The sequence below is a fragment of the Excalfactoria chinensis genome, chromosome 2 (genome assembly GCF_039878825.1).
Source record: "Excalfactoria chinensis isolate bCotChi1 chromosome 2, bCotChi1.hap2, whole genome shotgun sequence".
NCBI lineage: Eukaryota > Metazoa > Chordata > Aves > Galliformes > Phasianidae > Excalfactoria > Excalfactoria chinensis.
The window spans coordinates 117,581,739-117,609,731 of record NC_092826.1 but is presented as its reverse complement, the minus strand read 5'-3'; the positions used below and the strand labels follow the sequence as shown (position 1 = coordinate 117,609,731).

The 27,993-nt window shown below is 35.3% G+C and overlaps 1 protein-coding gene across 5 annotated transcripts in view; it reads left to right on the top strand.

Annotated features, from left to right (window-relative positions):
• The window catches only part of ULK4 (unc-51 like kinase 4), a 202,287-nt gene that overhangs the window by 38,233 nt on the left and 136,061 nt on the right, over window positions 1-27,993 (top strand). For all 5 annotated transcript variants that reach the window (XR_011902735.1, XM_072327360.1, XM_072327362.1 and 2 more), the window contains 8 exons: window positions 3,801-3,962; window positions 9,353-9,535; window positions 13,466-13,593; window positions 16,192-16,325; window positions 19,406-19,527; window positions 19,802-19,858; window positions 23,794-23,845; window positions 23,929-24,023. Coding sequence is in view for 4 of the 5 variants with exons in the window: in XM_072327360.1 (XP_072183461.1) it covers window positions 3,801-3,962; window positions 9,353-9,535; window positions 13,466-13,593; window positions 16,192-16,325; window positions 19,406-19,527; window positions 19,802-19,858; window positions 23,794-23,845; window positions 23,929-24,023 (933 nt within the window). In the remaining variant the exon portion in view is untranslated. The remainder of the gene's footprint in view (window positions 1-3,800; window positions 3,963-9,352; window positions 9,536-13,465; window positions 13,594-16,191; window positions 16,326-19,405; window positions 19,528-19,801; window positions 19,859-23,793; window positions 23,846-23,928; window positions 24,024-27,993) is intronic.

The following is a 27,993-nucleotide window of genomic DNA, read 5'->3' as shown; positions in this document are numbered from 1 at the left end:
TGTTTTTGTTGTTGTTGTTGTTGTTTGTTTTTGGTGTTTGTTTTTTTTCTTTGGATAGTGTTCGTAGTTCTCATCCATATTGCTTTTTGATGTTTGTATTTTTCACTTTCATTGTTTCATGTTGGCTTGGACTATGTTGCTTTGACCTAATCCCACACTGAAGCTATCAAACTAGATGATGAATCCAGGAGCTACATGTAGGCCTCCTTTTAAGCCTGTGTGAAGGCAGGAAGGAGCCACTGAAACAGGAGCTTGGTATCTGTCCATTTCTGCTTAAATAGGAAGGTTTGCGAATATAAGCCAACATTAGCAACAGTTTTAGTAATTGCTTCATACAACCTAGGAAAAGGATACAGGCAATATAGTTGCATGGACGAATTAGTATAGATATCTCTAGCTAATTGTCTTGCTTGCTCACAGTAGTGTGCCTCATTTTAAGCAAGGCACTTGGAAAAAGGATTTGAATCAGAAATAGTGAATAAATTTTAAAAAGTTAGTTTTGTCTTATGTGTTTTCCTAGGTGCTGCAGAAACAGGATTTTAAATTAGAGTTTCTCATCATGTAATTTAGCGGACATTTTTATCTTCCTTTATGAGGGACAAAGATGTGAATCAAAGGTTTCTGGTTCTGATCTGATGAGAAAGTTTAATAAAGCTAACTTCAAAATATGACTGCCATTATTTCACATAGGGCAATAATACATGCAAAGCAATCACAGAAATGATTTCTACTGTATCTTCTTAGCCAGAGCTGTTCCTTTATAGTGAATTTGGAGTAGGCAGAATTTGGACTGGAGAATAACCTTGTGTATTTTCTCAGACAGTATGGGATAAACTATAGTTCAGAAGTCATATAGTCTGAATTATATACTCTTCATCACTCTAACTCCTTTAGATATAAGTTCTGTAGTTTACTTATGGATTTACCTATAATAAAAAAGTGATAGTCTGTATTGTGTGCTTCTTTTCTAGCTCAATGTTGGAATGCTTTTTATATTTTATTTTTTCCACAAAATGTATTTAATGTTCATTTTTCTACATGTTCCTCCTTTGGCATTAGATAACAAATATTTACCAAACATTTAATTCCTGCTATAATGAATGCTTAGCATGATACAAATTTACTTCCTTAAATTATATTCATAGTTTTTTTTTTATTCTATCTGGCTTCTTTGATTAAAGGAAGAACTATATGGAAGTTGATTAAGGAAAATGATGGGATTTTCAGTCAGTTTTTCCATTTTTTTTATCAATAGTACACTTCTACTAAACATATTTCTCTACACATCATTTAATATGAAAAAATAATAACATCTTTTATTTATTTACCACCCTTATATTTGCATTCTTACTCAGGGCTCCTTTTTGCTAAACATCCATGACTGACTGAAACAGGCACTTCTGCAAGTGTTTGACATGACTTAAATTTAGAAGCTCTGTCTTTCAGTGCAGCTTATGAAACTATATCTAAATCTAAAACTGTGAAAGTAGTGCTTCTTTTTGATACAGTTCTATTCATACATTTTGATTAGGTGCAGTTACACAGAATCTGTTTATTTGTATTTTGAAGATTTTTGTTTTCTAAATTCACTAACATAACTTATGTCTTGATAACTTGACAGGATGAGTCCTTTAGTTTTGAGGTCAAATATTAGTTTAGGTCAGATTTCTATTCTGGAGAGCTAATTAAGCAGAAAATGGTGCAAGTTGTAGTTGCTTAGGCAGTACTCAGAAATAGATCTCTGAGGAGTGAAGATGGACAATCTCAGATGGCAGTAAATGGAATTATTATGAAAGCCTCATTGAGTTTTTAGTTTATTATGAACATACTTGACCTTCTTCTAACCAAAGGAGCAGGACTATATACAGAGTATATTAATTGTTGACACTTGTTCAAAGTAGCCATGGGGACTCAATTAGTATTCTTAGTAATCACTTAGTATGTAGGAAACATTTAACTTGACTATTAAGATTCAAAGCATGTATTTGATTTTTAAATTCATATAATTAATCTGATTAATCTATGTATTTTTTACCTTAACTGTTGGAAAAAAATATGACAAGTTTCATGCAAAAATAGATTTTAAATGCTTGTTAGTTAAATTAAAAAGTTTTGAAAAGCTGAATGTCGGTAAACATGCATATGTATCTAGATTGTTAATAGGCAGAGTTGATGCAGTGTATTGCAGTAATGAAAACTGTAAAAACAGAAGGCTAAACCTCCTTTGCTTTTATGGCTGTAAATCAGAAGGAAGAGCAAAGGGGTTAGTAGAGTTTTACAGCAGAACACAATTGGTTTAAGTGAGATTTGGCTTTGGTAGTTTTTCTACATGTTTTGAGTAGAGCAGTAGTTCTTTGGGAGAGCATGAAGGACTAAAACAAAAATGATGGATAAGAACCTCTTTAACAACATTATTCTGGACTTTTGAAATACTTGTGCATCAGTGTCTGTGTTTGAGAATGTGTATCTGTTGGAGTAGGAATGAGTACTGAATGTATCTTTAATGAAGTATACGTTCTCAATTTTTGGATGGCTTTTGTACCACTTTCTGAAAAGTTTCCTTATCACTGCTCACAGACATTGGTGAGTCTGTTTGTGAAGATAAATCAGAAATCCAAAGGGTAGCAGGATAATGTGGAGATTAGTATAAGAAGGAAATCCATTAGATATTGTGATGAATTATATGTGAAGCCAGACTAAGATAGACTTGACAAATTAAATTGGTTGTCTTTCTCTTATCAAAATTAACTCCTGATGAACTCAAGAGTGCAATTTAAGACATTGCTGAAAGACTTCACTTATTCATAGTTAAAGATGGAAGTAAGGTGGAAAAAATAACAGAAGAAAAAAAAACAAAACTGAGCAAAGCCAGAGATATTAAAAGGAGCATTTAAGGAAAAAAAAAGACATGAGGGAGAGAAATAAAGACTGCTTTTAAGTGATCTAAATTAAGTTAATTTGTGACATTTGTGGTATGCTGATGTCTTGTTATTACTCTGACCTCCTTTTTATTCCTTGTAGAATTGAACTCTGAGTAGTATTACACAGGTACTACAGCTGTGCTTGCAGACTACCTGAGATATGCATGCATACTTTTATTTTTTTTATTAAAGAAACACTTAGTGGTTTTGCATAGAAGATTTTGTAGATGAATGACATGATTATAACTAAAAATAGCTTTCAGGACTGAGAATATAGGAACTGCTGCAGCAAAAAGGACCCAGTGGTTTATCATTGACATTGGTCAGGATTATCTGCTTCACAGTGTGAAGAAATGAGCATTTTGGAATAAGTGGCGTTATAAGAAGGCCTTTTTCTTTATCCCAGGAAGTTGGTCATTGTTTTTAATAAGGAGAGTTAAAATTATTTAATTTTATTTCTACCAATCTAAATGTACTTCTCATAGTCATGCTGTTCAGACACTATTTCAGTGATGCATTTTGGCACACATGCGTTCAAGAAACACTGATCATGGAACATCTCTTATGTAACAAGGCCTTTTTTTTCAGTGGCAACGTTTAATTTTATGATCATTTGGAGCAAAAATATTTTGTATTAAGTTAATACAAGTATAACTGTTTTATTTATAGTGAGACAGAAAGCAAGGGTTGTTGAATTTGTAAACATATTGTTGTCAGAACTTCATATTTCCTACGACAAACTTTGTCAAGTATCAAACAAAAATAGGAAACCACACTAAAGGAATGCACATTGAATGAAACATGGACGTGGTAACTAGCCTATAAGCATGCCAGAAACATTACAAATATTTACGTTTTACTTTTCCATCGTTTCTGTAGGAAGACCGGATAGTGAATCATTTGGCAGCAAAGATCATTGAAAATGTTTGCACTACTCTCTCCAGCTATGCCCAAGGATTTATTACAGGAGAAATCGGACCTGTCTTATGGTACCTTTTCACACATTCTACTATAGATTCCTTGAAAATAACTGCTGTTTCGGTAAGAAATGTTGTTTCATGATATATAAGTCTTTATCTTGAAATAGAAATGAAATGAAAATGCTTTTGAGCCTGCTTTCTGTGTGTATTTGTGTATTCTGTTCTACTGAATAACTGGTAAGAGCACGTTTGAATACAGTTTATTGTTACTTAGTGTAAGAAGAGACCAATATAGCCTGCCTTAAAGGGCTGAAAGATGGATCAGAGAGATGTGTTAGTTAGCTGGCCTACAGCATTTTGATTCATATTTTTATTCCTCTTTGCGGCAGTGCCTTATAAAGTGAGAACTGCCCTTGTTCATGTTGATCTACATGTTCATGTTGATCTACATGATCATGTTGTTCATGTTGATCTACATGATCTACATCATGTTGATGGTTTGGTTAGGCTGTGGTTGGACTTGATGATCTTCAAGATCTTTTCCAACCTGAGTAATTCTATAATTCTATGATTCTATGATCTACATTCCTTGACATTACCTTTAATGGATACTCAGTATAGCTACCTGTGTTGGAAACAAGTATATGGAAAGTCTTGGCAATTAATCATTTTCTTGAACACGTTTCCTATGCTAGAGGTCATGACTCTTATTTGAAAATTTTCATTTTTTTCAAGGAATCAAGAAATTCTTTTGAATTACTTTTTTTTAATGTATTTTACTTAAGAAGTATTTATTTGGTTTATAACATACTTGCTCAGAAGATGTTTTTGAAATCATTGTGTTACTTTCTGTACAATTGTTGAGGCTAGTCTTCACCTGAAGTATTTAAAAGTTAGTATAAAGTTGGTAGTATGACAAGCCAAGAGCTATGATGTGCAAACAAAAGGTTTGGAACAAAAAGATTGGTGAGATAGACATTTTTTTACCAGAGCTGTGAGTTTAACCATATCTCCTCTTTACAAAACAAAAGCTGTAGCAACCAGTAGAGGTAACATTTCAGGACTGAACAGTAATTTGACGCAGTTTAAATGAGATGTGATAACTGGATGCTGATTGCCTGCATAGTGTTCAGGCTCACTGAGTTTCTGGTGGCTTTGCAGATATAAAATGGTAAAGTTGCTGCTGTGGTAGTGTGCACATAGACACATCTAGCAGTGAGGTAATGAGTGAACGAAGATGTAAAAACATCTAAGCATGGCTGAAGAAATAAACAGTAGAAAAGAATACTGTTAGAAAATGCATTTATTTATTAAAAAGGCGTGTTGAGGTCAATATTTGGCAAACACTTGCACGGGAAATAAACTGCTCAAACACAGGGAGAATGTGTTGAATTTTAAGTACATTTTTTTTGACAAAATATACATTATAGAAGCCTGTAAGTTACCGTATTCTTATAGTACTTTGAAACTGAATCAACTGACAGTCCTGGGTTGGCACTCATTAGTGTTACAGTGATACTGTCATTTTTACCAAGTGCTTGCCCCTTGATTTTTATTATTATTTTTTTTAATTTATTTTTCACTTTCATGTAAAATGAAAATAAAAAAACAAAACAAAAACATTGCTGTAAAAGCCTATTTGTTCTCAGGAGCTACTCTGCCATGCCCTCTTATAGGTGGCATATGTTAATACCAAGGTATGTTTTTAAGGTTATGACAGCAGCAATTACTAGGATTCCCTAAATAAAAAGATTTGTTGAATGTTCTTTCTATTAGATTTATCAGGAAAGACCAGGATCCTTAGAAGTCCATGCTTCAGCATCAGGTCATCCATTTAAAGAGATGACCAAGTTGCGTGTGTTCAGAGTTCTACTGAGGCAAAATTCTCCCTAGTATCTTGTGCTTGAATATGTGTAAATATTGCACATAAGGAGCATATAAGAAAAGAAAAGCATCGTTTCCAACATTTTTTTTTTCCTGTGAAGGCACAGGCTTACTGGAGATTGCATCTCTCACTCTGGTGATTACTAAGCTTATAGTCACGCTAGAGGCAGGACTTACTCCAGGTCATCATATTGGTGAGATGTGAATGAAAGCAGCAGGGAGAAGGACTACAGGAGTATGAGGTGTGATGTAAAAGACCAAACTTGTTTAGCTGCCCTGTTTCTTGGCTGCTTTTTTTTTTTTAATGTCATTTCACATAAGTGCACTTTTTGTCTGATGTTGTAACTGGATTTTCCCTTCTATTTTTGGGGAATTGCCTTTTCAGAATGTTTGACGCGTAATTACTGTTTGTTGCATAAGAAGTGAACTGAGCTGCAGCCTTCTGAAGTGAAATATTCTAAGATGTTCCTCTAATCCTTTTGCTACTTTGAAGTTAAACACCAAAGGGACAAGAGTTTGAACTTTTATTTATTGCAGTTATTATTCAAGACCTGATATAAATCATGGCTATTTATTAAATACAGCTGGGGTGTTTGAGCATATAATCTTAACTTTGTAAAACACTCAAATAACCAACTGATATTGAAATCTAATACAGGTTCGATCTTTTCCCAGTTGAAGTTTATAGAGATTTAAGTAACATAGAATTTTTTTGAAGTAGCATTCTAATGTATTCTCATGTTGTATCATGCTACTTATTTTCTACGTCCATAAAATATCCCTGTAGCATATCGTTGCCACAGATATGCAGGTATTATTTATTCTGCATATGATAATGTGTCCTATTAAGTTTTACTGTGCTGTCATTCCTGCCTTGTTTAAATCTATCCTGAAGAATGTATTCTTGATTGACATGTATATTCACTATAAAATGCATTTATGTTAAGAAACGTGCACTGTATCTTTAGTTGCAGTTAGCACGTTGTCTGCGACATATATCAGCAGTAAGGCACTATGGGATTTTACTTATAATTATTTCAATCAGCAACAAAAATATATCAGGACTTTCAGTCCTCAGCCACTGGCGTCAAGAAATGACACTTTGCGTTGTCCTACCTGTCAGAGGTGGCAAATGAGGATTGTGTTTCAGTATTTTTGCTCGCTTTGGGGTAGTCCAGCCTGCCTTAGGTAAACATAATAGGAAAACGGGATCTTTTATTGTTTTGCTAGGCTCAGAATAGAAATAATTCAGTAAGATGCCAAAATGACATTCTGACAAACTCAGCAGCAAGATTTTTTTTCTAGTATATTGAAAGCTATATCCTAATTTTTTTTTATAAAATAATTATTAATCTTAGGAAATAGCTTCTGCTGGAGAAGTAACTACTTGAAACATAAGCCACTTACATGGGGGAAAAAAATGGGAGAAATCAACAAAAATGTTTTCTTTCTTTTTCTTAAATAATTGATGCTGAATAGTTTCCTTCTGAGACTTGGTTACCACAGGTGCATTTAAAGCATTCATTCTCAAATTTGAGACTCAGGGAATGCATTCTGAAAGGATGAATGTTATCCAGGTACTATATAGTAGGGTAAGACTGGAAAGCAATGTTTAAAGCATAAATATTGTTAGGGCTGGGGCTGCTTGGAGAAAAAATGCACTAAGACTGGATGGAGAGCAAAGATGGAAAAGTTCCATCCATTGGTAGAGAGGCTCTACGTATGCCTTTCTGTCACTGCGATCATTTCTTGTTTAAAGGCTGCTTCTGACTGAGGATGATGTGAGGTCTCCTTTACTCCTACCTGTTCTCATAATTTCCAGATCCTTGCACAACTACCTTCCCCCTCCCCAATTCGAACCCCCCCCCCCCCCCTTATCTCTTCTGTTTTCTCGAAATGCAGATCTGCTTAAGTGGTTTATGAGAATTCATCTTCTATCACAGTATCATAGTATCATAGTATTGTGCGAGTTGGAAGGGACCTAGAGATCATCGAGTCCAACTCCCGGGATTCGAGCCCTCTGTGTAGCAGAGCGGCACTTCTACCCCCTGCTCCACAGGGGGGATTCGAACCCGGGCCCCCTGGTGTTGCAGACGGGAATTCTACCGCTGCGCCACCGGGGCACAGATGATTCTATTTCATATGAAATAGATGAATCTATTTCATATAAGGCTCAGTCTGCTTTTCTGCAGTGTTCATTTCAGTCATTCAACAGAGCACACAGTGAGGACAGGAGTGTAAAGTTTCTACCCTTTGCTGTTAGTGGGATGGAGATTTCGTGCTGTCTCTGGAGCTGCGATACAGTCTTACGAGGCAGCCATGTCTCTGCAAGATTTGCCTGGAGGTGTTTGCCTAATGGTGTTTTGGGTGTAGTTACCCCTTTTTTGACTAAGTCTGTAGCAGGGAACTAAGGTGCTGGCAACTCTGTGTGCACTATGTTAGTGTCACAGTTTGCTCCTTTGCTTTGACACAGTTTGTCTCTGGGCCTCAACAATTTATGGTAATATGAGCCTCAAGGATACATTTAGTGAATACCTTGGACCTGCGTATGTTGAGAACTCAGACTAGAGATGAATGGTTGAATTGTATCCTTGGGGAAACAGACATTGCTGTACATAAAAACTGAGACTGAACACCTGTGTTTTAAGAAAAATCCCTTTTTTATTTTTCCTCCTCTTAAATGAGAACTTGCTACTGAATGGGCACTGAGTTTCTAAATATAGCTGGTTAGGAGAGAGCAAAGAAATGATGATATCGACTACTGCTCACAGAAGAAAGTTGTCTAAAACCAACTCAGATTTTCACATCAAATAATTAATCTGCTTTCTTGTCCTGATGCTGCACTTGAGCCAAAGAAAACAAAGTGTGTGAGAAGTCATATTTTCCTCACCTGGATATGGCAAAAGCCACAGTATCATGAAAGTTGCACTTCCTGAAGCATTGAAAGCTACGAGATACTTTGAGTTGAAAGCTAATCTACCCTTGAAGCCATTTGATAATTTTTATTAAGAAATAGCTAAGTTAGTGTACACTGAACACTCCCAAATCTACCATCTGGTAAAAGAGTTTGTGTGTTTGCTGTACTAAATAGTGTTATGTAACAAATATTTAGATCTAAAGTAGATAAGCTGAGGCAAAGTGCAACCTTCTTTTGGATGACATTCAGGTAATATACTCTGTATCAGATTATAGAGAGCATCCAGAAATAGAAAGGTACAATAAAGATCTCTTATGGGTGACCAGAATTACTGTGGTGTGTGACATCTCTTTATTTTATTATTTTTTTTGTTACCCATGCCCCTTTCTAGTGCATTATTACCTATTATTGCCTACATTCTGTATTGATATAAGTTCCAATCATGGACTATGCTGCTGCATCATCATCATCCTCTGGAGAGAGGGAGAGAGTAACGTGACTCTACTTGATGTTGATGTTGTTGTACCAAAGATTTCTGTTTCAGCTGTATGGGATATGGAGGCTTAGAAGAGTTCCAGCTCTCTTAAACAAGCAAACGAACAGGAATCCTTTCCCCTCATGTTTATCTTATGACTGAAATGGTGTGAATTCTTAATTAAAAACTCTATTAAATTCTATTAAATAATAATATTTCTATTTTGCTTTCGTAGGCTTTATGCAGAATTACTCGTTATTCACCCAGTGCTTTCCAGAGTGTCATTGAGAAAGTGGGATTAACAGCTGTACTAAATTCCTTGCTGACTGGAATATGCAAAATACAGCAGTACATGCTCACCATGTTCTCTGCAATGTTGTCGTGTGGAATTCATCTCCAGAGGCTGATGCAAGAAAAGGTTTGATTTCAGTTCAATAGTATTTAGTGGCACGGAAATTCACTAATGGGAAGTTCAAAGTTCCTATGGGTAGTGCTTTTGTGTTTTCAAAATGTTCAGCTGAGTAACAACTAGCTACCTGAATAGCAGAAAATTAGGGATAGATCTCTCGATTTTCTCAAATCTAAGAACTCTGAATTTAATATTTTATTAGAAAGAAAAAAGGGCCGCCGTAATGTCCTCCAAAAATGACTACTTATAGAAAATTACTACTTGTTCATGTAATAGGTTATAGGTGTTATTTTTATATTTTTGTTTGTTGAAAATGTGAATAATGAAGAATATAACGTTTCTTATTCTCAGATCCTCAAGAGCTGATATTTATGGGCATATATATTCCTAATGCAGCTAGAAAATTCTAGCATGACCATAACATAGGGGTTTTTTATGATTCTAAAGAAATATATGTCCTGAGTGAATCTAAAGCTCTACTTTGTTCCCTCTTTGAAGGACTTGGACCAATTTGTAAGCAAAATGTCTTGCAGAAATCGGTATTCTAATTACTCAGTTTTCCTCTTAGTGTTGCTGAATAAAGCTACCAGTTCTAATGCATTTTCTAATATAGTGTAGGTTCTAACATAATTTTTGGAAGAGTTCATAGAGTTATAGAATGGTTTGGGTTTGAAGGGACCTTACAGATCTGTGCAGTTGCTGTGTGCAGGGGCATCTCCTACCAGATCAGGCTGCCCAGGGCTACATCCAGGCTGGCCTTGAACACCTCCAGGGATGAGGCATTCACAGACTCTCTGGGCAGCTTCTCTCATAAAGAATAAAGAATAATTTCTTCTTTATATCCAATGTAAACCTGTCCCGTTCAGTTTAAAGCCACTCTCCCTTGTCCTGTCACTACATCCCATGACAAAGTCTGTCTTCGGCTTTACTGGAGACACCTTTAGGTACTGAAGGGCTGTTATCAGGTCTCCCTGGAGCCTTCTCCAGGCTCTGCAACCTCAGCTCTCTCAGCTTGTCTCCATCCGAGAGGTGCTCCAGGCCTCTGAGGATCCTTGTAGCTTTCTCTGGACATGCTCCAGCAGCTCCGTGTACTTCTGCTGAGAGCCCAGAGCTGAATGTAGGGCTGCAGATGGAGCTTTACAGGAGCAGAACGGGGGGGACAGTCCCCTCCCTCACCCTGCTGTGCATGCTGCTTTTAAAGCAGCCCAGGATACTTTCGGCTTTCTGGACTGTAGGCACAAATAGTTCATGTGAAGTGTTTCATCTACCAGCACATCTGACTCCTTCTCTGCAGAGCTGCTTTTACTGTGTTCTTCTCCCAGGGTGATCAAAAGCTTTCTAATTTGATCACCAAAATATTCCATGTTTATTTTCATGAGTACATTTGTGCAGTTCACCAAAAAAAAAATATAAATCCACCTCTACTTAAGGAGGGAAAATTAAAGCTCATGTTTTCATCAGGAGTGATGTGTTCTGTAACCTGACACTCATCAGATAAAAACTAGAAGAATAGAAAGGAAAAATGCTGTTCTGTAGACATCTGTGCCAATATAAATCTTAGGGGAACTACAGTGGCTTAAAGGGTTTTTTTTATCCCTCATTGATACAGAGATCTTCTATTATAGTTCAATGTTTTGAAGACAAAACAACAACAAAACAATGTGGAGAAAGAACTTGACTCAAACATCTTTGAAAACTATAGCAGTAGATAAAAAGGAAATTTACTTTAGTCTAGCTGTCAAATATCACCTTTGAATGAATGAAAAACAATTGACATTTTAGTAAGTCTGCACAAACTTGACTGACCTGCTGCTGCTAGAAAGTCACAAGTCTGCATGTTGGATCCACTTATGTGACCATCATGTTTTGGTGGCTGTTTAGACAAAAAGCATATCAACTACCATCTCTGTTTTTGTGGTTGTATTTGAGTGTGCATGCTAGTGGTAACAGTCACCTCTTGTGTAAATCATAGCCTCATAATTCAGCAATGCGAGTCTTTAAGATCAAAGTATCTCTTCTTCCTGATTCTTTTGTACAGCACTTCAGGACATGAAATGGCAAAAACTAACAGACACAGGCCTTGCAAAAGGATTTGTAACTTTGAATTATTATTTTTTGCTGTACTTTTTATTTTCCCATCTAACTCTTAACTTACAGTGTTATGGATATATTTGCAATTCACAAGAAGCAAATTAGAAAATAGTCCAGTAAACAACAAATACTTATAGCATCTTCACAGTTTCTTGAGATAACTGTCTGCTTTCCCCTTGTGTAACCAGTTTAGAAGCTTAATTGCTTTTCATGATTTATTTTAAATTTGTTTTGCAGTATCACTAAGAATATCCTATATAAAATCATGATTTTATTGTGGTAGGGTAGCTGGTAATGAAAGCAGTGTCCTTACCCTGCAGAGTATCCATGGATACATCAAACAGTTGTGAGCAAGGGAGGAACAACGTAGCAGTGCAACAATTAATAATTAATATATATGTATTTCAGCAATTTTTGCCTCTTCTGATTTATTGAATTCTGCGGGTCAGCAAAGTTGTGCTGCATATTTTCTTTGGATAAACTGTCGGTGTTTGGCAGTCCTAAGACCAGATGAAAAAGCAAATTACAAAACATCACTTTCATATCTTAAGCCAGATCATTAGAGAATTCTCACATAAGTCAGATAATAAGTTTGATACAACTAATTTTAATTATTTGCATGTTTAATTGCAACCCCTGCAAGGGAATGTTCTTGCTTTCTGAACCACAGGGAATAAAACCACAGATGTGTTTTGGCCTGTAGGTCCATCTATCTGTGTCATATTGCCGCAGTGCTTGGTCTTTCAGGTCCATTTGCATTAGCAGGCAGTGTGGCATTATACATTAAAAAGAAAAAAATAAAAGATAATAAGTAAATTGAAACACCACTTTACCAAAATTTTCACCTTTGCTTCTTATTTGTGTATCATTTTTAAACAACTATTGCTCAGGTTCACACTGGAGGAGCTGCAAATCCTGCTCCATGAACAACTGGGCTGTTTAAAGTATGAACTTTATGCAGTTTAGTGTCATCAACCATATGATTGAAGAACGGTATCTACTTATAAACTAAGTTACAGAAAGACAAGAAATAATTAGTAGGATAATCAATAGCTTGTTCTTCTGGGACATCTTTACCATTATCTGTGTTGATGACAAGCTGTGTTTTGAAGACAGAGTTTAAATAGTGTCACGGTAAAATGTGATGGCTTGTTGGCTGGGTTTTACACTTATGTTCTTTCTTCCAGCTAAGCATTGCATGACTTTACTGTAATGAATTGTTTGGTCTTGATTTTTAGTTTGATGAAAAGTTATTCTGTCAGCAAAAGAGGGAGTTTGAATAACACTTATCATGTTAAATGTGTGTTGTAGCAGGATTTAAAACTTTATATACGACATGCAGTCATATACTGGGTGTCTGCTTTATTCCATGGTATCATTTATGACCTGATGTAGCCATAATTATATCCAGCATTTTATCTTCTTGCATGTATGGGAATTGGTAGGTAAACAATTTTGTCTTATTGGTGCTGAGGCATATCTGTGTTCTGAAAATCCATTGGTCTTAGAGATAAGTATGTTAAAGTAAAAGTAACCTATATTCATCCTTAAGACAAGGTATTTTTTAATGCCTTCTAGTCCATTCTGGACACAGTAGAACAGATAGTATTTTCTTGCTAAGGATTGTGAGAAATTAAACAGAGCAGCTTTTTACGTGGCCTATTTTGGACAAAATTTATTTAGTTGTGTTTTGTGGATTTTTTTATTTGCTATGAGAAAAGAGCCATACTAATACAGAATGCAAAGGAAAAATGGGAATTTTAAATGTATACAGGGAAGTATAATGCAAGTAACTGTTTTATATAAGATAATATTAATGGGTTTGTTTGTTTGTTTATTCCCACCAAGGAATTTGTGACTACAATTATTCGTTTACTTGAAAGTCCCTCAACTTTCATACGAGCAAAAGTATTTCTGGTCCTGTTGCAAGTTTTAATAAACAGCAGGGAAATGTTGCTACTCAGTTGTCAAGCAAGGTAAGCCAACAATGGAATTTATGATTAGTGATGCAATACTTAGTTTCAAAGTTGTCTGTGAGTCACTTTCAGTACGTTGTGTTTTGGAGTCAGTGTTTTAGGAATGAACTATCTTCTGTGCAATGCGGATCTTTTTGTTTCTGAGAATATGAAGAAAAGAGTTCTGTGTTTTGTCTTTGTTGTCAGGTGATGATTACTCCCAAGGGGAAGCCACTCTGACTTACAAGGAGAGTCTTTAAAAGTAACTGATGGTCCCTGTTAGGATAAACAAGGAGCAGATTTTGTTTTGGTTGGGGCAAATAAGTACTGCACTAGTGAGTTGTTGCTATAATGGGAGTGCAAAATAAAAAGGTCTGTCATGTACCTTCCTCATCTTAGGATGTGATATAACCTAATCTCCTCAGTATAGGTACATTAAAAGCAGAATGATGTTTTGTGAATGTTTGTGTTGTTGAATTCATTTGTGGAATGATATATAATGATATATAAATATATAATATTATATAATTAATATAATGATATATAAACTGTTTACACTACATATGATTTTCCTATATCTTGTATTGCTTTTTGAGAAGAACTGTGTATTTGGAGTCAATGGGCTGGATTTATAAGGGCAGATTTATAAGGAGCTATACCATCAAACCATTGTGAGGAGACAGCTTGTGGAGTGCTGTCATTTTATACTCCTCTACTCACAAATGAATCTGTAGACATGTCAATTTTTGTGGACTGTGAAGAGTAAGTGTTGGTTACAAGATTCACTGTTGTGCATCTTCTTGTACATCTAAAAATGCTTTATCAAGTGATGCATTCTGGGCAGTGGAGAATGCATGATGATTTTATAACAACTTTTTGAACATTACACATTTTTATGTGCTTCTTCTAGCACATACAACTGAGCTGTGTGTTGGGAGGAATGTCTGACCATTGTCCCATACTGATGGTTAATATTTGTTTATCTATACCTAAGGTATTATGTGAAGGGTAAGAACTTCAATATAATTTATTGACAATTTATCCTCTTTCTTCCTTTCTTTTTCTCTTCTTTCTTTTTTTGTTTTGTTTTGTTTTTTCATTTTTCTTCTTTCTGGAAGCTTTTCAAACACATGAATTCACACAGGCAGATTTTGCATAAAATACATAGTTGTTTGGAAAGGCTAGAGTCATTTATACTGCTGTAATTCAAAACATTCTTCCATATATATATGTATATATATATGTATATATGTAAAACGTAAGGCATTTGGAAGGAAAATTTTATTTAAAGCATTGTCAGATTATCAAGTGGTTCTCATCTACCACACCAATGAGAAGCCACTGTAATATTGCAATCTCTGGAAGTTGTATTAAAATGACAGAGATATCCTCGTAATCCATGGGACGTGCAGCTGAAAGTGTTATTGAGTGGTGATTTCCCTGTCTTCATCTTTGTAACAGAGTTCAGGAAGGATAAGGTGAGCTGTAGTATTCCTTAGCAGTCATGCACTGTTTATAGAGACCTGATCCTGCAAAACACATTCTTGACTAACTTTTACTTAATTGGGTAGATAATCTCTGCAGTGGAAATACACACTTGCTAGCGTAAAAATTTATGTTACTGATCCTTCAGTTTTGTTGTATTCACCTAAGGAAGGTTAATTAAGATGAGAATTGATTATAAGATGAGTGTGTAAGAAAAAATGATTATATTAAGTAAGTTCTTAAAATCCAGAGCATGGCTTTCAGTCACCAGTGCACTGGTGGTTCTGTGCGCCAGACCCCCAGGGAGTTTGAGTGTGAAACAGAGATGTCAATATTAGGCCCCTAAAGGAAAATCTGGCCCTTCTGTCTATTCAAATGAGTATTTTAAAATATTGCCTGAAGCATTCTGTTATAGGTGTGTTATTAAAGCAATCTCTTGTAAGTTAGCCAATGGCTAATAAATTGGTTACCATAGTTTACTATGAAAAGTGTCATTTTGCAGAACAGCATAGTTTTACAGCATTTGTCAGTTAGAATGTAAGCACTGGGTTTTGTCTTTAGAAAACTGGAATCATATTTCCAGAGGAAAGGTATAATGCTAGTTAGACTTCTCTCTCTTTTTTTTATCTGTTTCTTTATAGCCATTCTCGGTAATTATAACATTTGAATGGGCTATTTTACTATTAATTTAGTATGATTTTTCTTGACTGAAAGATAGATCAATTATTACATAGACTTAAATTATTCTGGCTCTTGGAATTCTTACGTTATGGAAAAGACTGTCTTTAGTCTCAGCTTACAGTGTGTGTGTTGGTCACATATTTCAAATTTAAGTCAATTTCTATCCCTAATAAATTCATTCGTTATATTAGCATTGTATCTTCATTTAAATTAGTAAAGCTACATTCACAGTATCTTTTACTTTTCTGTTGTTCCTTAACACAATCATTTTATCTTAAAATTTTATTTATTTGAAGGGAAAACCCCAACATTTAAATAAAATGAGTATTCAGAAATGCTTTTTTTCTTGATCATAACCACAAGTACTAGAAATGCATGCTGCAGTAGTATTTTACTCATACAGTATCATTTTGGTATTATGAGAGGTAACATTTTGCACGTGCTTAAATGTAGGCTTGTGATGTATATTGAAAGAGACAGCAGAAAGACCACAGCAGGAAAAGAGCAGCAAAGCGGCAATGAATACATGTCAAAATGCCTGGATCTTCTCATCCATCACATTGTACAGGAGCTGCCAGGAATTCTAGGTAAGCTGAGTTGGTTAGCTGAACAAATCTTATCTTTACTCGCTCCCTTGAGAATTGCTTATGTATTTCCTTACGTATACAGATGGAAAGATTGAATTTTCTGATTGTATGAGATTTATATGTTGTCAACTTCATGAAGTTTCTTAGTTTTGTCATGATCAGATATTTTACATTGGAATCTGGATTGTAAGGTTCAACTCGGTCAGGAGAAGGGCCCAATTGTGCAAGAAGTTTTATCAGTGTTCTAAAGATATTCCAGGAAAACCTAAAAGCAAACTTGCTTTATATAGAACAGAGCAAGGAGAGACATAGCAGCATATCTGTGAGTGTGTGTAAAAAACTTAAACTTCAGGGGATTCTTCTGGAAAATTTCTATGGAAAGGATGAAGGTAAGGAAAGAGGGAAAAGGAAGGAAAGAAGGAGAAAATACGAGATTGGTGTGGCTAATCTGAATCATAGGCATTAAAATGCATATTAAAGCTTCTAGTGGGTGGAATCTCCCAGAGAACAGAATAAGAAAGGTAAATTGCAAGACAATGAAGGAATACTGAAAATCTTCAAGAAGAGGAATGGAACTAAACCAACCCTGAATGTGTATGGCTTGTCATTAAATAGCGTGGGAAAAAAAAAAAAAAAGCATAGATTTATTTTCCTGTGTGGTGATGGGTGATTTGTTTTTCATCATCTACGTTATTGCCAGAATATTGAAAATGAAATGGTAAAACTGCAAAGGTCATGTTGCTATTTTAAAAGAAACTGCTTCCTATAACAGTGCAATTTTTTTGCCCTGTTGCAAACAGGTGATTCAAACTAAATGCCAGGTTCAAATGTTGAGTACGTTGTAGGATTTGGAAGTCTCAGAACCTGAAGGGTGGTATAAATCAAATACACAGTTACTGCTGTTATCAAAAAACGAAGCATCTATTTCTTTAGCAGCGGTTCTGCAGTTTTATTTTTGTTCCTTCTTATTTTTTCTAGTACTGATGTAGAAAATTAACACATTGTTTGATTGTTTGGAAAATTGATATCTCAAGCTTAATTTTACATTAAAATTGCCTTTTCAATCTAGGTTTGTCTTTTGATTGTTTTTATTAAGTTATCTGTCCGTATCTGTCAAAGGCTTTTGCATTCTATTTTTGAGACCATAATGAAGGATCCTGTTCTGCTTGAGGAGGTAAAAATTATCATCTCTTAAGAAAAATGTCAAGATCTGTAAAGTGGAACAGTTAAAAGCAGCTTAACTGTTGATTTAGAATTAATCCTAGCTAGTTTTTAATATGCATTTATTTAAGCTTCTTACCGATACCATCTTCTTCCACCAGAGGTAGCTATAAACCAAATAGATCGACAAATTGTAGAAATTTCCATTAAAGATACATTGAAATAAATTAAATAAATTACAATCTTGTGAATTGTGTTTAAGTTTTTAGTTGTTGTAGGTGTGGAAGCAAATTTATTTTGGTATTTGTGGTATTTAACCTAATTCTAGAAGATAAATGTAAATTGCTTATGTCAAACTAAGAATTAAAATTGCTGTATATCAAAACTGGTGCATCTGGTGAATATATAGACATTAGAACATACAGAATGAGGCATTCATTGTGTGCCCCTGGTGGCGCAGTGGTACAAAGTGCTGCTTGTGGCACCGAAGGGCCTGGGTTCGAATCCCCCCTGTGGAGCAGGGGGTAGAAGTGCCGCTTCGCTACACAGGGGGCTCGAAACCTGGGAGTTGGACTCGATGATCTCTAAGGTCCCTTCCAACTCGCACGATACTATGATACTATGATGATTCAGTGACTATTGGTAACCACAGAGATATCTGTTAATTCCGGTTTTGCAATTCATTAAAAAATGTGTTGGTGAAATACTTCGTTTTACATATTTGCACTTCTATGAGCAGTATGTTATAGAATGATTTGAATCTTTAGGGCTGAGTGTTGTTAGAACCAAATTTAATTGCTTATGTTGAAAATTGGACTCCAGGGAACCAGAAGAAAAGCATTGTTATTTGTCAATGTGAGTAAACTCTGTGACTTGCTTTCAAAGGAAGGGCCTGGTCTGGCATGAAAATTGTCTATAATATTGAATCATGTCCTTTATTTGTTTTACATGTATGTCATTTCCCTTTTACAGTTTTATATAGTTCTCTTGCTAGAGAAGACATGTAGGAAGTGTATTTTCGGGACAGGATTTGACTTATCATATTTTCAGACTAAAAGGATTAGATTTTCTTTCTTTACATGTAAGACTTGACTTCTCTCTCTCTCTCTCTCTCTTTTTTTTTTTCTTTTCCTATTCTTTATTCATTACAGACATAGTTTTGGATTTCTAAAACAGTAATGTAACACAACGTAACTTCTCATCTGATGTACAGTTTTCACTACTGAATGTAGAATATTGTTCCCTTATTCTAATGTCTGTGTTTCGTTATGGACGAAGTTCCATCACTTGACCTGCTGCTAATTCTATCAGGACATGGAAAGTTCTGTTGCTTTAGGTAACTTACATCGGTGTTAAAATTGTGTGTACGCATTCATGGCTAGTTGAGGGCTTTTTAGGAAGATGAGGAGGTTGCTTGTTTCTTTCCTCTGGTAGTACTATTGCTGCAGGAAAAAGATGCATTATGTCACTGACTTAGGTGAAGCTCTTGGTCAGCTGGAAGTTATGAGACTTTTGCCCTTGATTTCAATGGAATTGAATTGCACTGATAGCATTTCAACAGTGGTTGTAATACTGATGTAATCACCGAAAGCCAGTATAAATCCACATTGCCAAGAGGTGCCAATTTCACCTCTGTTTCTACTCCTGCCTCATATTTCTAGCCTCAGCAGTTTGCCAGAGGTAGCATTTATGTGCCTATCCCTGGTAGCAGGAGCAGGAGATTGACCTGGCTGAAAACTAAATAGGAAATAAAAGCATTGGGTCAGCCTGATTTTATCATCATGCACATGAACACAAAATTTCATCAGGAGAGAGAAGATAGGCTTGCAGAGAGATACTGCAACAGAAGTACTTTATATCTCATTTTTTGTTGAGTAAACCAATTACGTTAGATCAGTCTGAAATGTTGTTTTCTGTAGGTGACATTCTCAATACCTTAACTAATGTCTCTGGACGCAAACACCCATCGACAGTTCAAGTCAAACAGCTAAAGATGTGCCTTCCCATGATGCCCGTAGTGCTTCATCTTGTGACATCTCAGGTAGATTTCTTTTTTCCTAAACTCCTTCAGATACTAAAAATCTAACTTCTGCTGGTTAGGATCAGCATGGATCAAATAGAACTTAATGTGTGATTTTATTGATGAGTATTTCAGCTAATTAGCAGTATTAAAAATGTAACCTTGTTTTTGTAGGATAAAAGCAAAAGCATGTTTTGCCTTCTTTTTCAACATGACTGTGAAATACTTTTTACTTTCTGTGGTCATAAGATGTTTGGTTACTCTAATTTTTTAAACTTTTGCTAAATTCAAATAGGTATTTCGTCCTCGCGTTGTCACAGAGGAGTTTCTTTTCAACTATGGGACCTTACTTGTGAGTATAAGCATCCAAATTAAATGGGGTTTGCAAAGTATGCATATACATAAAATGTTGGGATTTCAGTGCAAAGAAGTTACATTAACTTTATACATTAGAGAGGCATCTTCATTCTGAATCCATTTGTTTAGTTTTGATTTTGAGCAATCTTCAGTGGCGTGATATTAAGTTAATTTCTGGGTTCTCCATCTGCGACAGAGCAATGCCAGACACAAGTATAGACTGTGGAATAGTAATAGTGACAGCAGGTTCAACATGAACTAGCAGTATGCCTTGGCAGCCAAGAGTGCAAACACCATTTTGGGGTGCATTAAACTCAGCACAGCCAGTTGGTAAAAACAGTTGAAACTCCCACTGTATTTAGCACTGATGCAGTCTCATCTTGCATCCTTTGTTCTGAGCTCCACAACATAAGAAAGATGTTAAAGAACTTGAAAAAATCCAGAGGAGAGTGACAGAGCTGGAAGGTGTATCCTTTGAGGAGGGAGGGGCTGATGGCACTGGTGTTGCACAGAGAGGCAGCCTTAGTGCTCTCTGCAGCTCCATGAGGAGGGGATGCAGACAGATGTGCTGGCTTTGCTCCTGAGAACCAGTAGCAGGATGTGCCAAAATGGCACAGATCTGCATCAAAGGAGGCTCAGACTGGACATTATAAACATTTATGTCCCATGGGAGTGGTCAGGCGTTGAAGCAGGCTCCTTGCAGAGGTGGCTGTTGCACCATGCCTGTCAGTGCTCATGACAGGTTCATTGCTGGACAGTGCCCTCCTTAACATGCTCCTAGATTTTGGTTAGCCCTAAAGTGGTCAGGCAGTTGGACTCAGTGGTCTTTATAGGTCCCTTCTAACTGAACTGTTCTGTTCAACTGTCTTCTGTTCTCTTCTGTTGAAAGCTACATATATCATCAGAAAGTGTTTTCTTTAGTAATGTATTGAATTGAAGGGAAAATATGCTACCTGGTGCTCAAATAGAAAGATACTACTGTATCTCTGATACACTGAAAATTTCCTGTGTGCTTTTTTTTTTTTTTTTTTTTTTTTTTTTTTCCAGTAGATTTACCTCTGAATTGCACACAATATTATTTCTAGAAATTTTGCTGAAACTGATTAGGAATGAGACATAAATTAAGGTTGCCTGTACTTTTTCTCTATATTTTGTTGATGAAAAGCTGAGTATTACAAGAAATTAGTCTTGTAACATCTATAAACTATATTTATGACGTTAGTGATGGAAAACGTACTATCTTATGGGACAGTTAGAACTTCAGTTAATTGAAGTAGTACAATTGTAATGTGTTTTTTGTGTATAAAGCAGTTGTTTCTGCTGAGTGACGAAAAAGCTGACTTCTAAAGTTGCCTATCAGAGTTAATAAATAAAATACTTTTAAGTACATACGTTTTTAAAAGACAGCTATATACTGACTTCCACAATTGCATGCTGAAGAAATGCTTCACCACAAACAACTAAGTAAAATTTTACTGTTCATATTCACTTCTCTTTCTCTTTTGACTTTGTTCCCAAGAAAATTAGGCTAGGACCTGTGGTCAGTGAGAAGCTTTTGCATTAGAATAAAGTGCAAAAATGTAGAAACTGAATTAGAAAATCTTTTTATCTCTATGAAGAGCTTGTAAATAGCAAGTAGATTTATTAATGATTTTGGATCAGCCTTTTAGAAGGTGAAATCCCTTTGTCAGCGGTACAGGTACAGTAGACCAAGCACAACATAAGTTTTCTTTTGACATTTCTTCGAATTACTTGAACTACTGACTAAGGAAATTAGGCTAATTGTGTTACTGCAGCTCTTCTTGCAGATCAAGGAGAAGAAAATTACTTGACTGACTGTTTCCTGTGTTCTGTCTCCATCAAACTAGGCAATTCAGGAACTTAAAGTTACTATTTCAATTTATGCATAAAAATTGTGGGGAAGTAATAAAACTGAAAAACATATATGAAATCAGAGTCTATTTGATGTGACTGTGTAATTAATTCTGAAAGAGTAACTACCAATTCTACCAGGAAGCAGTCTACTCTGGAACTCTGCTTACCAGCATTCCCACTGACATCCATAAAAGGACATTCAATCTTCAGCTGGTAGTACCAGCTAGTAGTACTGTGCTTTATTTGAGGCCTCTGAGTCTTGAGCAAACTGGTCCTTCAAGGTGTTTTTTGTTTTTTGTTTTTTTTTCTAATCTATTCAGAAATCTTACTCATTACAGTGAGAAACAATTAGGAGTGGAAAGATGTGTACTTGGCATTTGGAAAGAAAAAAAAGTATTGATTTTCCTGCAACTGTTGTTCATTGAGAAATATCTTTTTTCTTACTACTTTGAAGTTATTTCTATCATCACTGTAATTCTCAGTGCTCCCATGAAAAGAAATTGAGAAGGAGTTGGGACAGTCCTTTCATGTTTTCAGCTGTAAATAGACATGGAAAAGAGTTGCTCTGCCCCAAAGGCACAGCTAATATTAGACTCCCAGTGGAATGCATAGGGGAGCCGTGCTTGTCATAGAATACCCAAAGTTCCCCTCCATTGCTCAAAAAACACCCAAATAATATATAAATGTACCTTCTTCTTGGTCTTAATTTTGTAGTAGGATATTAAGGAAATAAGCAAAAGTAGCTAAAACAATTTATGCACCAAATGTGTTGATTTTTTCGAATTGGTCTTGACGCTATGGTCGTAAGTGAAGTGGTCTTAAATGAGCAAACAGTATGATTTGCTCTCTTCCAGAACAACTTAATTAGATTTTAACTGATACTTTTATTTAAATGATTAGGAAGATAAAACACCTGCTGCTTTATAGAAGCAATTGTTTTTATGACTTCTTATGACTTCCTTCTATATTATGAAATATACAGTTAACTTCTATCAGACTTTCTAATCAGAGAAGAATCCTTTAGATGTCTGTTACATAGAGAGGAAAAGTATCCCATATAGGCATTTCTGCTGTTCTAATATGTAACAAAAAAAAAAAAAAAAAAAAAAAAAAAAAAAAAAAAAAAAAGTATTAATTGATAGTGCAGTATGAAATAAGTGCTTCAGAACAATCATTTTCTTAATGTTTTACATCGCATAAACATACACAGGAATATTTGCACATAGAAAATTGGAAAAGTGTTATCCATTGTGTTGCCATGTATCCACATAATGCATTCACTGTATATTAAATACTGTGTAAATAACTAAGAACATAGGATAAATTTGGCTGATACTTTTTCTTTCTCTAGCAAGAGTCATTATCGTGTCTTTTGCATCTCCTGTTAAATAGGCAGCTATGCAAAAAAGTAGAAGATAGAGAATGAAATCAAGATTAAAAGGCAAAGGAATAGCGGGTGTACTTGTACAATATTTACTTTTCTAAGATTATTAATACTTCATTGTTCCTGTTCCTCAATGATGAGTTATTTAGGTGATACTTAGTAGAAGGGTGAAGGGTTTGCCTTTTTATATGTACTCATGTGTACAAGTCTATCTGTAGTAGGCATAGCAGCCATAGAGATCAAAAAGATGTACAAATAACAGAAAATTGCATTTTCTAGGAGAATCTTTGGTCTTTTTAGTGAGTTATTTTAGCATAGCCATATTGAAGGTAGTTCTAAGGCTTTTTAGAAAGTACAGTTTTCTGTTAACAATAAAGTAAGACATTTAATTACTGCCTATTTGGCTGAAAATGCTGTCATTCCTTACATGAGTCAAAGTAATGATCCTTACTGTACTCTATGTTTAGCTGTCCAGCAGCATTAAAGACTTGAAAAACTATTTTATAATTGCCAGATTATGAACTCTTTGTCTTTCATATCTAAATTATTAAGAGAACAGCAGATGCATCAGTATTTTGTATTTACTCAGTTTCATTTTGCAGTTATTCAGTGATTATGCCTCTTAATTTTTGTTTTTGTCATGTTCTGAAATAAATGCTTTTTTTCTGTAGAATTTTATCAGATCGATAGAGTCAGGAGAAACAAATTTGGATGGAGCAATAGGTAAGTTAACCCATACCCTTTTATATGTAGGCATTGTGTAGATGTTGCATTTTTTAAAGAAATGTAATGTTTTTTACTAATAGGTCCAGCTGCATCAGAAGAACTGATTAAGAATACTTTATCAACATTTGAAGCAATAACACTGCATCCTGCCTTGTTGACAGTCCATCACTTGACTGTAAGTCTGGCAACAGATAAAGTAGTTGCAGGGTAATTGGCCAAATCCCAGTGATAAAAGAAATAGAAGTTGTTTGAATTATAACTTATTATATACTTGATAATATATTCAAGTATATAATAATATATATTAAATTATTATATAATAATTATTATATTATTATATATTATATACTTGAATTGTATTGTGTTTCTATTTGGCAACAAAAAATTGTAGAAAGAAATTTATTTTCACAAAATGTAAGACATTCAGACTTGGTTTACTGTATTTAGGAATTGCAGAGAGAATGAGGAGGATATTTGCTTAAGATTCAGAAAGAACACTTCTTAAAAATATTTTCAAATAAATATCATACCTGATTTTATAAGCACGTGTGTTGTTACACATTAGTTGAATTTTTCCCACTTTGCCATTATGCTTTCAAGATAAAAGAAAGCTGGAAAGACCAGCTTTGAGGGTTGATGACTCCACTTCATGAATTCTGTTGCTGCTGAAATCAGCAAGAGTAACAGTTTGTAGCAACTACATGAGTTATCATTGTAGTGTGTGCTTTCTTATGTCTTTAAACTTTATTGTTTTCTTACTGAAAATTGTATTGTAATTACCAAATCCGTGTACTTTAAGCCTTGCGTAACACTAAGAATATGTTTTGTTCCCAATTTTTGAATTAATTCATTAATTAATTTGAGCTTTGAGATAGGCTGACTAGAATCAGAATCGTGTTGGGAAATAATTGTCAGCAAAATGGGAAGTCTAAAGACTTGACTGACTGACAAATCCTTGTAACTTATTCCATTTGCTCATAAGTTCTTGTCAATGGTTGATGGGCTGGTTTGGCCCAGTTCTGTGACTGGTGAGGTGGAGGGACTTTGCAAAAACAGGGGACCCCAAAATAATGAAAAACAGCAGCAGTGATATGGGGAGAAACAAACTAAATTACTAAATATGGTATCGGAATGCAAGATAACACACTATAATATAATTAGAAGAATTGAAGCTAATAAATCAAATATAGTGAGAGAGCATCTGAAAGCTGTAGGCCTTACAGTAATACTGAAGTGATGTGCGCAGTCGGGACGGACAGCAGCGAGGAGGGGTGAAGGAGAAGAGCAACAAAGAGAAAACCCCATCAGGTGACCTTGCCAGGTGTTCTATCTCCTCTCTGACCGTAAAGCCCTCTGGGGAATGTAGTTCTTATTCTCTTCTGGGCAAGTACCTGGAACTGGAGCATTAACACTTTAACTCCCACTTTAACATGATGTTATGATGTGGAATACCAGTAACCAAAAATCATAAAACCATGACAGTTCTCACTGAAGGTATAACTGGGATGGACATTTAGTTCAATTTGAAATTTGTATGTCTGTACAGAAATTAGGTTAAGGGCATACTGAATATAGCACTGAAGTCAGGATGAGCTTTGTTTTAGCAAGTTGTGCTAGTTAAGAATGAGCAATCTTAGGGGTTGTGCTAGAGTAGAATGGTTGACCGTAGAAACTTCTGTGGGTTATCAGCATGACTTGTATTGATGGAAATATGCACCATTGTTTAAATAGAAGTCTATCAGCATTTACTAAAACTGCACTACCTTTTGTCAGCATATTCTATTAGCTCCTATTGAAACTTTATTGGTTTTATTTATTTCTTTTATTCCTAGAAGAACAGCATCAAGGAGACAACTTTTTATAACCTTACCTCCCCTACTCCCATGATAACATTCAACACAAAGTTATACTGAAGCTAGGGAATAACTGTCCTGCTTGCTTTTAAGTAACCCCTGGTCTAGTGATAGATGAAACAGCCTGTCTGTCCAGTGATGTAGCACATTCCTGATTCAGAATAAGTCTGTATTGAAATTTATTTATTTTTAAATAACCGCATCCTTGTCTATGAACAACTTTTTTTCTCCATTTGAGAAAATAAAAGCTGTTACTTTGTTCATTTTTGTAAATCCTCCTGGCTTAAGAGCCCTCCTGACACTGAGCAAATAGCCATTCAGACACAAAATAAAGTGGAAAAAATGCTTTCAATTTGGGATGTTAAATTCAAAATTGTCCGCTGTAATTAATAATCTCTAACCACATCTGCCACTAGTGGTGCAAACTGTAATTAGTTTAATACTATTTACGAAGTCTAGTGTGCTAATTATACTTGAATGTACAGCTTACATTACTTTAGAGGAAAGAAGTGCTTCATCTTCTGTGATGCATACAGAATATTTTTAGAAATGCTGTTACTCAAGGGATGTCTTCTAATTGCTGCTCGCTGAGCATGACTGGAATCTATGAATATAAATGCCAACACCCAGCGGAACTTAGTGCCTTTTAAAAAAGTTGAAGCAAGACATGTTCAAGGTTCCAGATCAATATTTTAAGTGTAACAGCAGTTAATAGGATATTCTCTTACCGGAGAGAAACGTGTTTTTTAGGCTGATCTCTGAAGCCTAGATTGCTCATTTAGATAAAAGTTGGTTACATGCGGTGTTTTATGAGTGAGGCAGGGGGGAAGCCATCACCTTACTGAGAGGATGTATTTTTTTCATTCTGTGACAGTTCTTTAAACTTTCCAATAGAAATGAAATGCATTTTTTCCTAAATTTAGGGAATTGAATAAAAAGTGAAGCTATTTTAAACAAGCAAAACCAATAAGTTTTCAATTCAGATCTGGTTTTAATTATCTGCAAAGTTGTGTAAATTAAGAAGAGTTTAAGAGTAGCATTTCAGGTTCTTTCCCAATACAAGGAAGAGAAAAAGTGCCTATTCTAGGTTTTACTTCATGTTTGATTTGTCTTTTTATTTGTGTCTTGACCAAAGATTGAGTAATTGATTTTATTATCAAATTCATAAATAACATCAATCTCAAGAAAGTTTGTGAGAACACTCATTTCTGTGGTGACTGATAATTATATATTGCTAAGTATGGTAAAGTCAAGGGAAAATGAGGTAAAGTGTCCAGCAGTGGTTTTGTATTTAATTGTGTGCATTTTTGACAAAATGCAGAGGCAAACACTAAGAGTGACTCAGCACGTTTTCTACAAAACTCTGTACTCAAATGTTCTGATGGAGGTTTAAACAAATAATCTCTGTAGACTGGAGTGGAACGCGAACAGTGATTTTGTAAACCAACACAAGTCCAAGTGTTTCTTCCCTGTATGTAAAGCAGAAAGCTATTTAAAAGTGAGCATAGTAAATGTTATAAATACCTATTTTAAAACTTGAGTAACTGTTCAGGTGTAGTTAACTGGAAGAATTCTATGCCAACCTTATCACTTATATTTTTCTTTCCCCCCCCCAAAAAAGACCTGTGGTAATTCAGCTCTCTTTGAACAGTGATGAGGTTCATGACAGCAGCCAGCTGGTTTCTGTGGGAGTCCTTTCAATACTCTTAACTAGCTCACAAGAATGCTCTATATACCGCACAGATAATCTCTTACCTGAATCACAAAAGTTATCCTGTAGTTTAGACAAAAGTTGTCAGCAGTGATTCTCCTCCTGAAGGTTTTAGAACCTATTTTTAAAAACTGAGCCTAAATAAAAGTACCATAAGCCTGATGATTTGCTTGATGAGAAGTCAAGGGAAAAGCAGTGTGACATGGAAATCTGCTGACTGACAATATAAGAGTTATTATTTTCACCAAAGATGACAACACGAGGGATTGAAACTTCAGCAAGTGCTTTTTTCTGCTCGTCTTAGTCTTTTCTTGATTCAGCATCAATGTGTTGTTCTTCATCCGCAAGCTGTTCTCATCTAACTACTGACACCTTAATTTTGTCAGTGTAGGGCATAACTGTATGGACATATTATACAGCATTTCATCAATCACTTTCCCTTTTGAAGTAGATTAAAAATGTACACCCCATGTGGCTTTCTGTCCGTTAAGCTAATCCACATAACATGAGGCTTTTTCTTGTGTGTGAAACCAGTTCTGTACTAATTGACGTATTGAGTCAATCAGTCAGAGCCGTCTCTT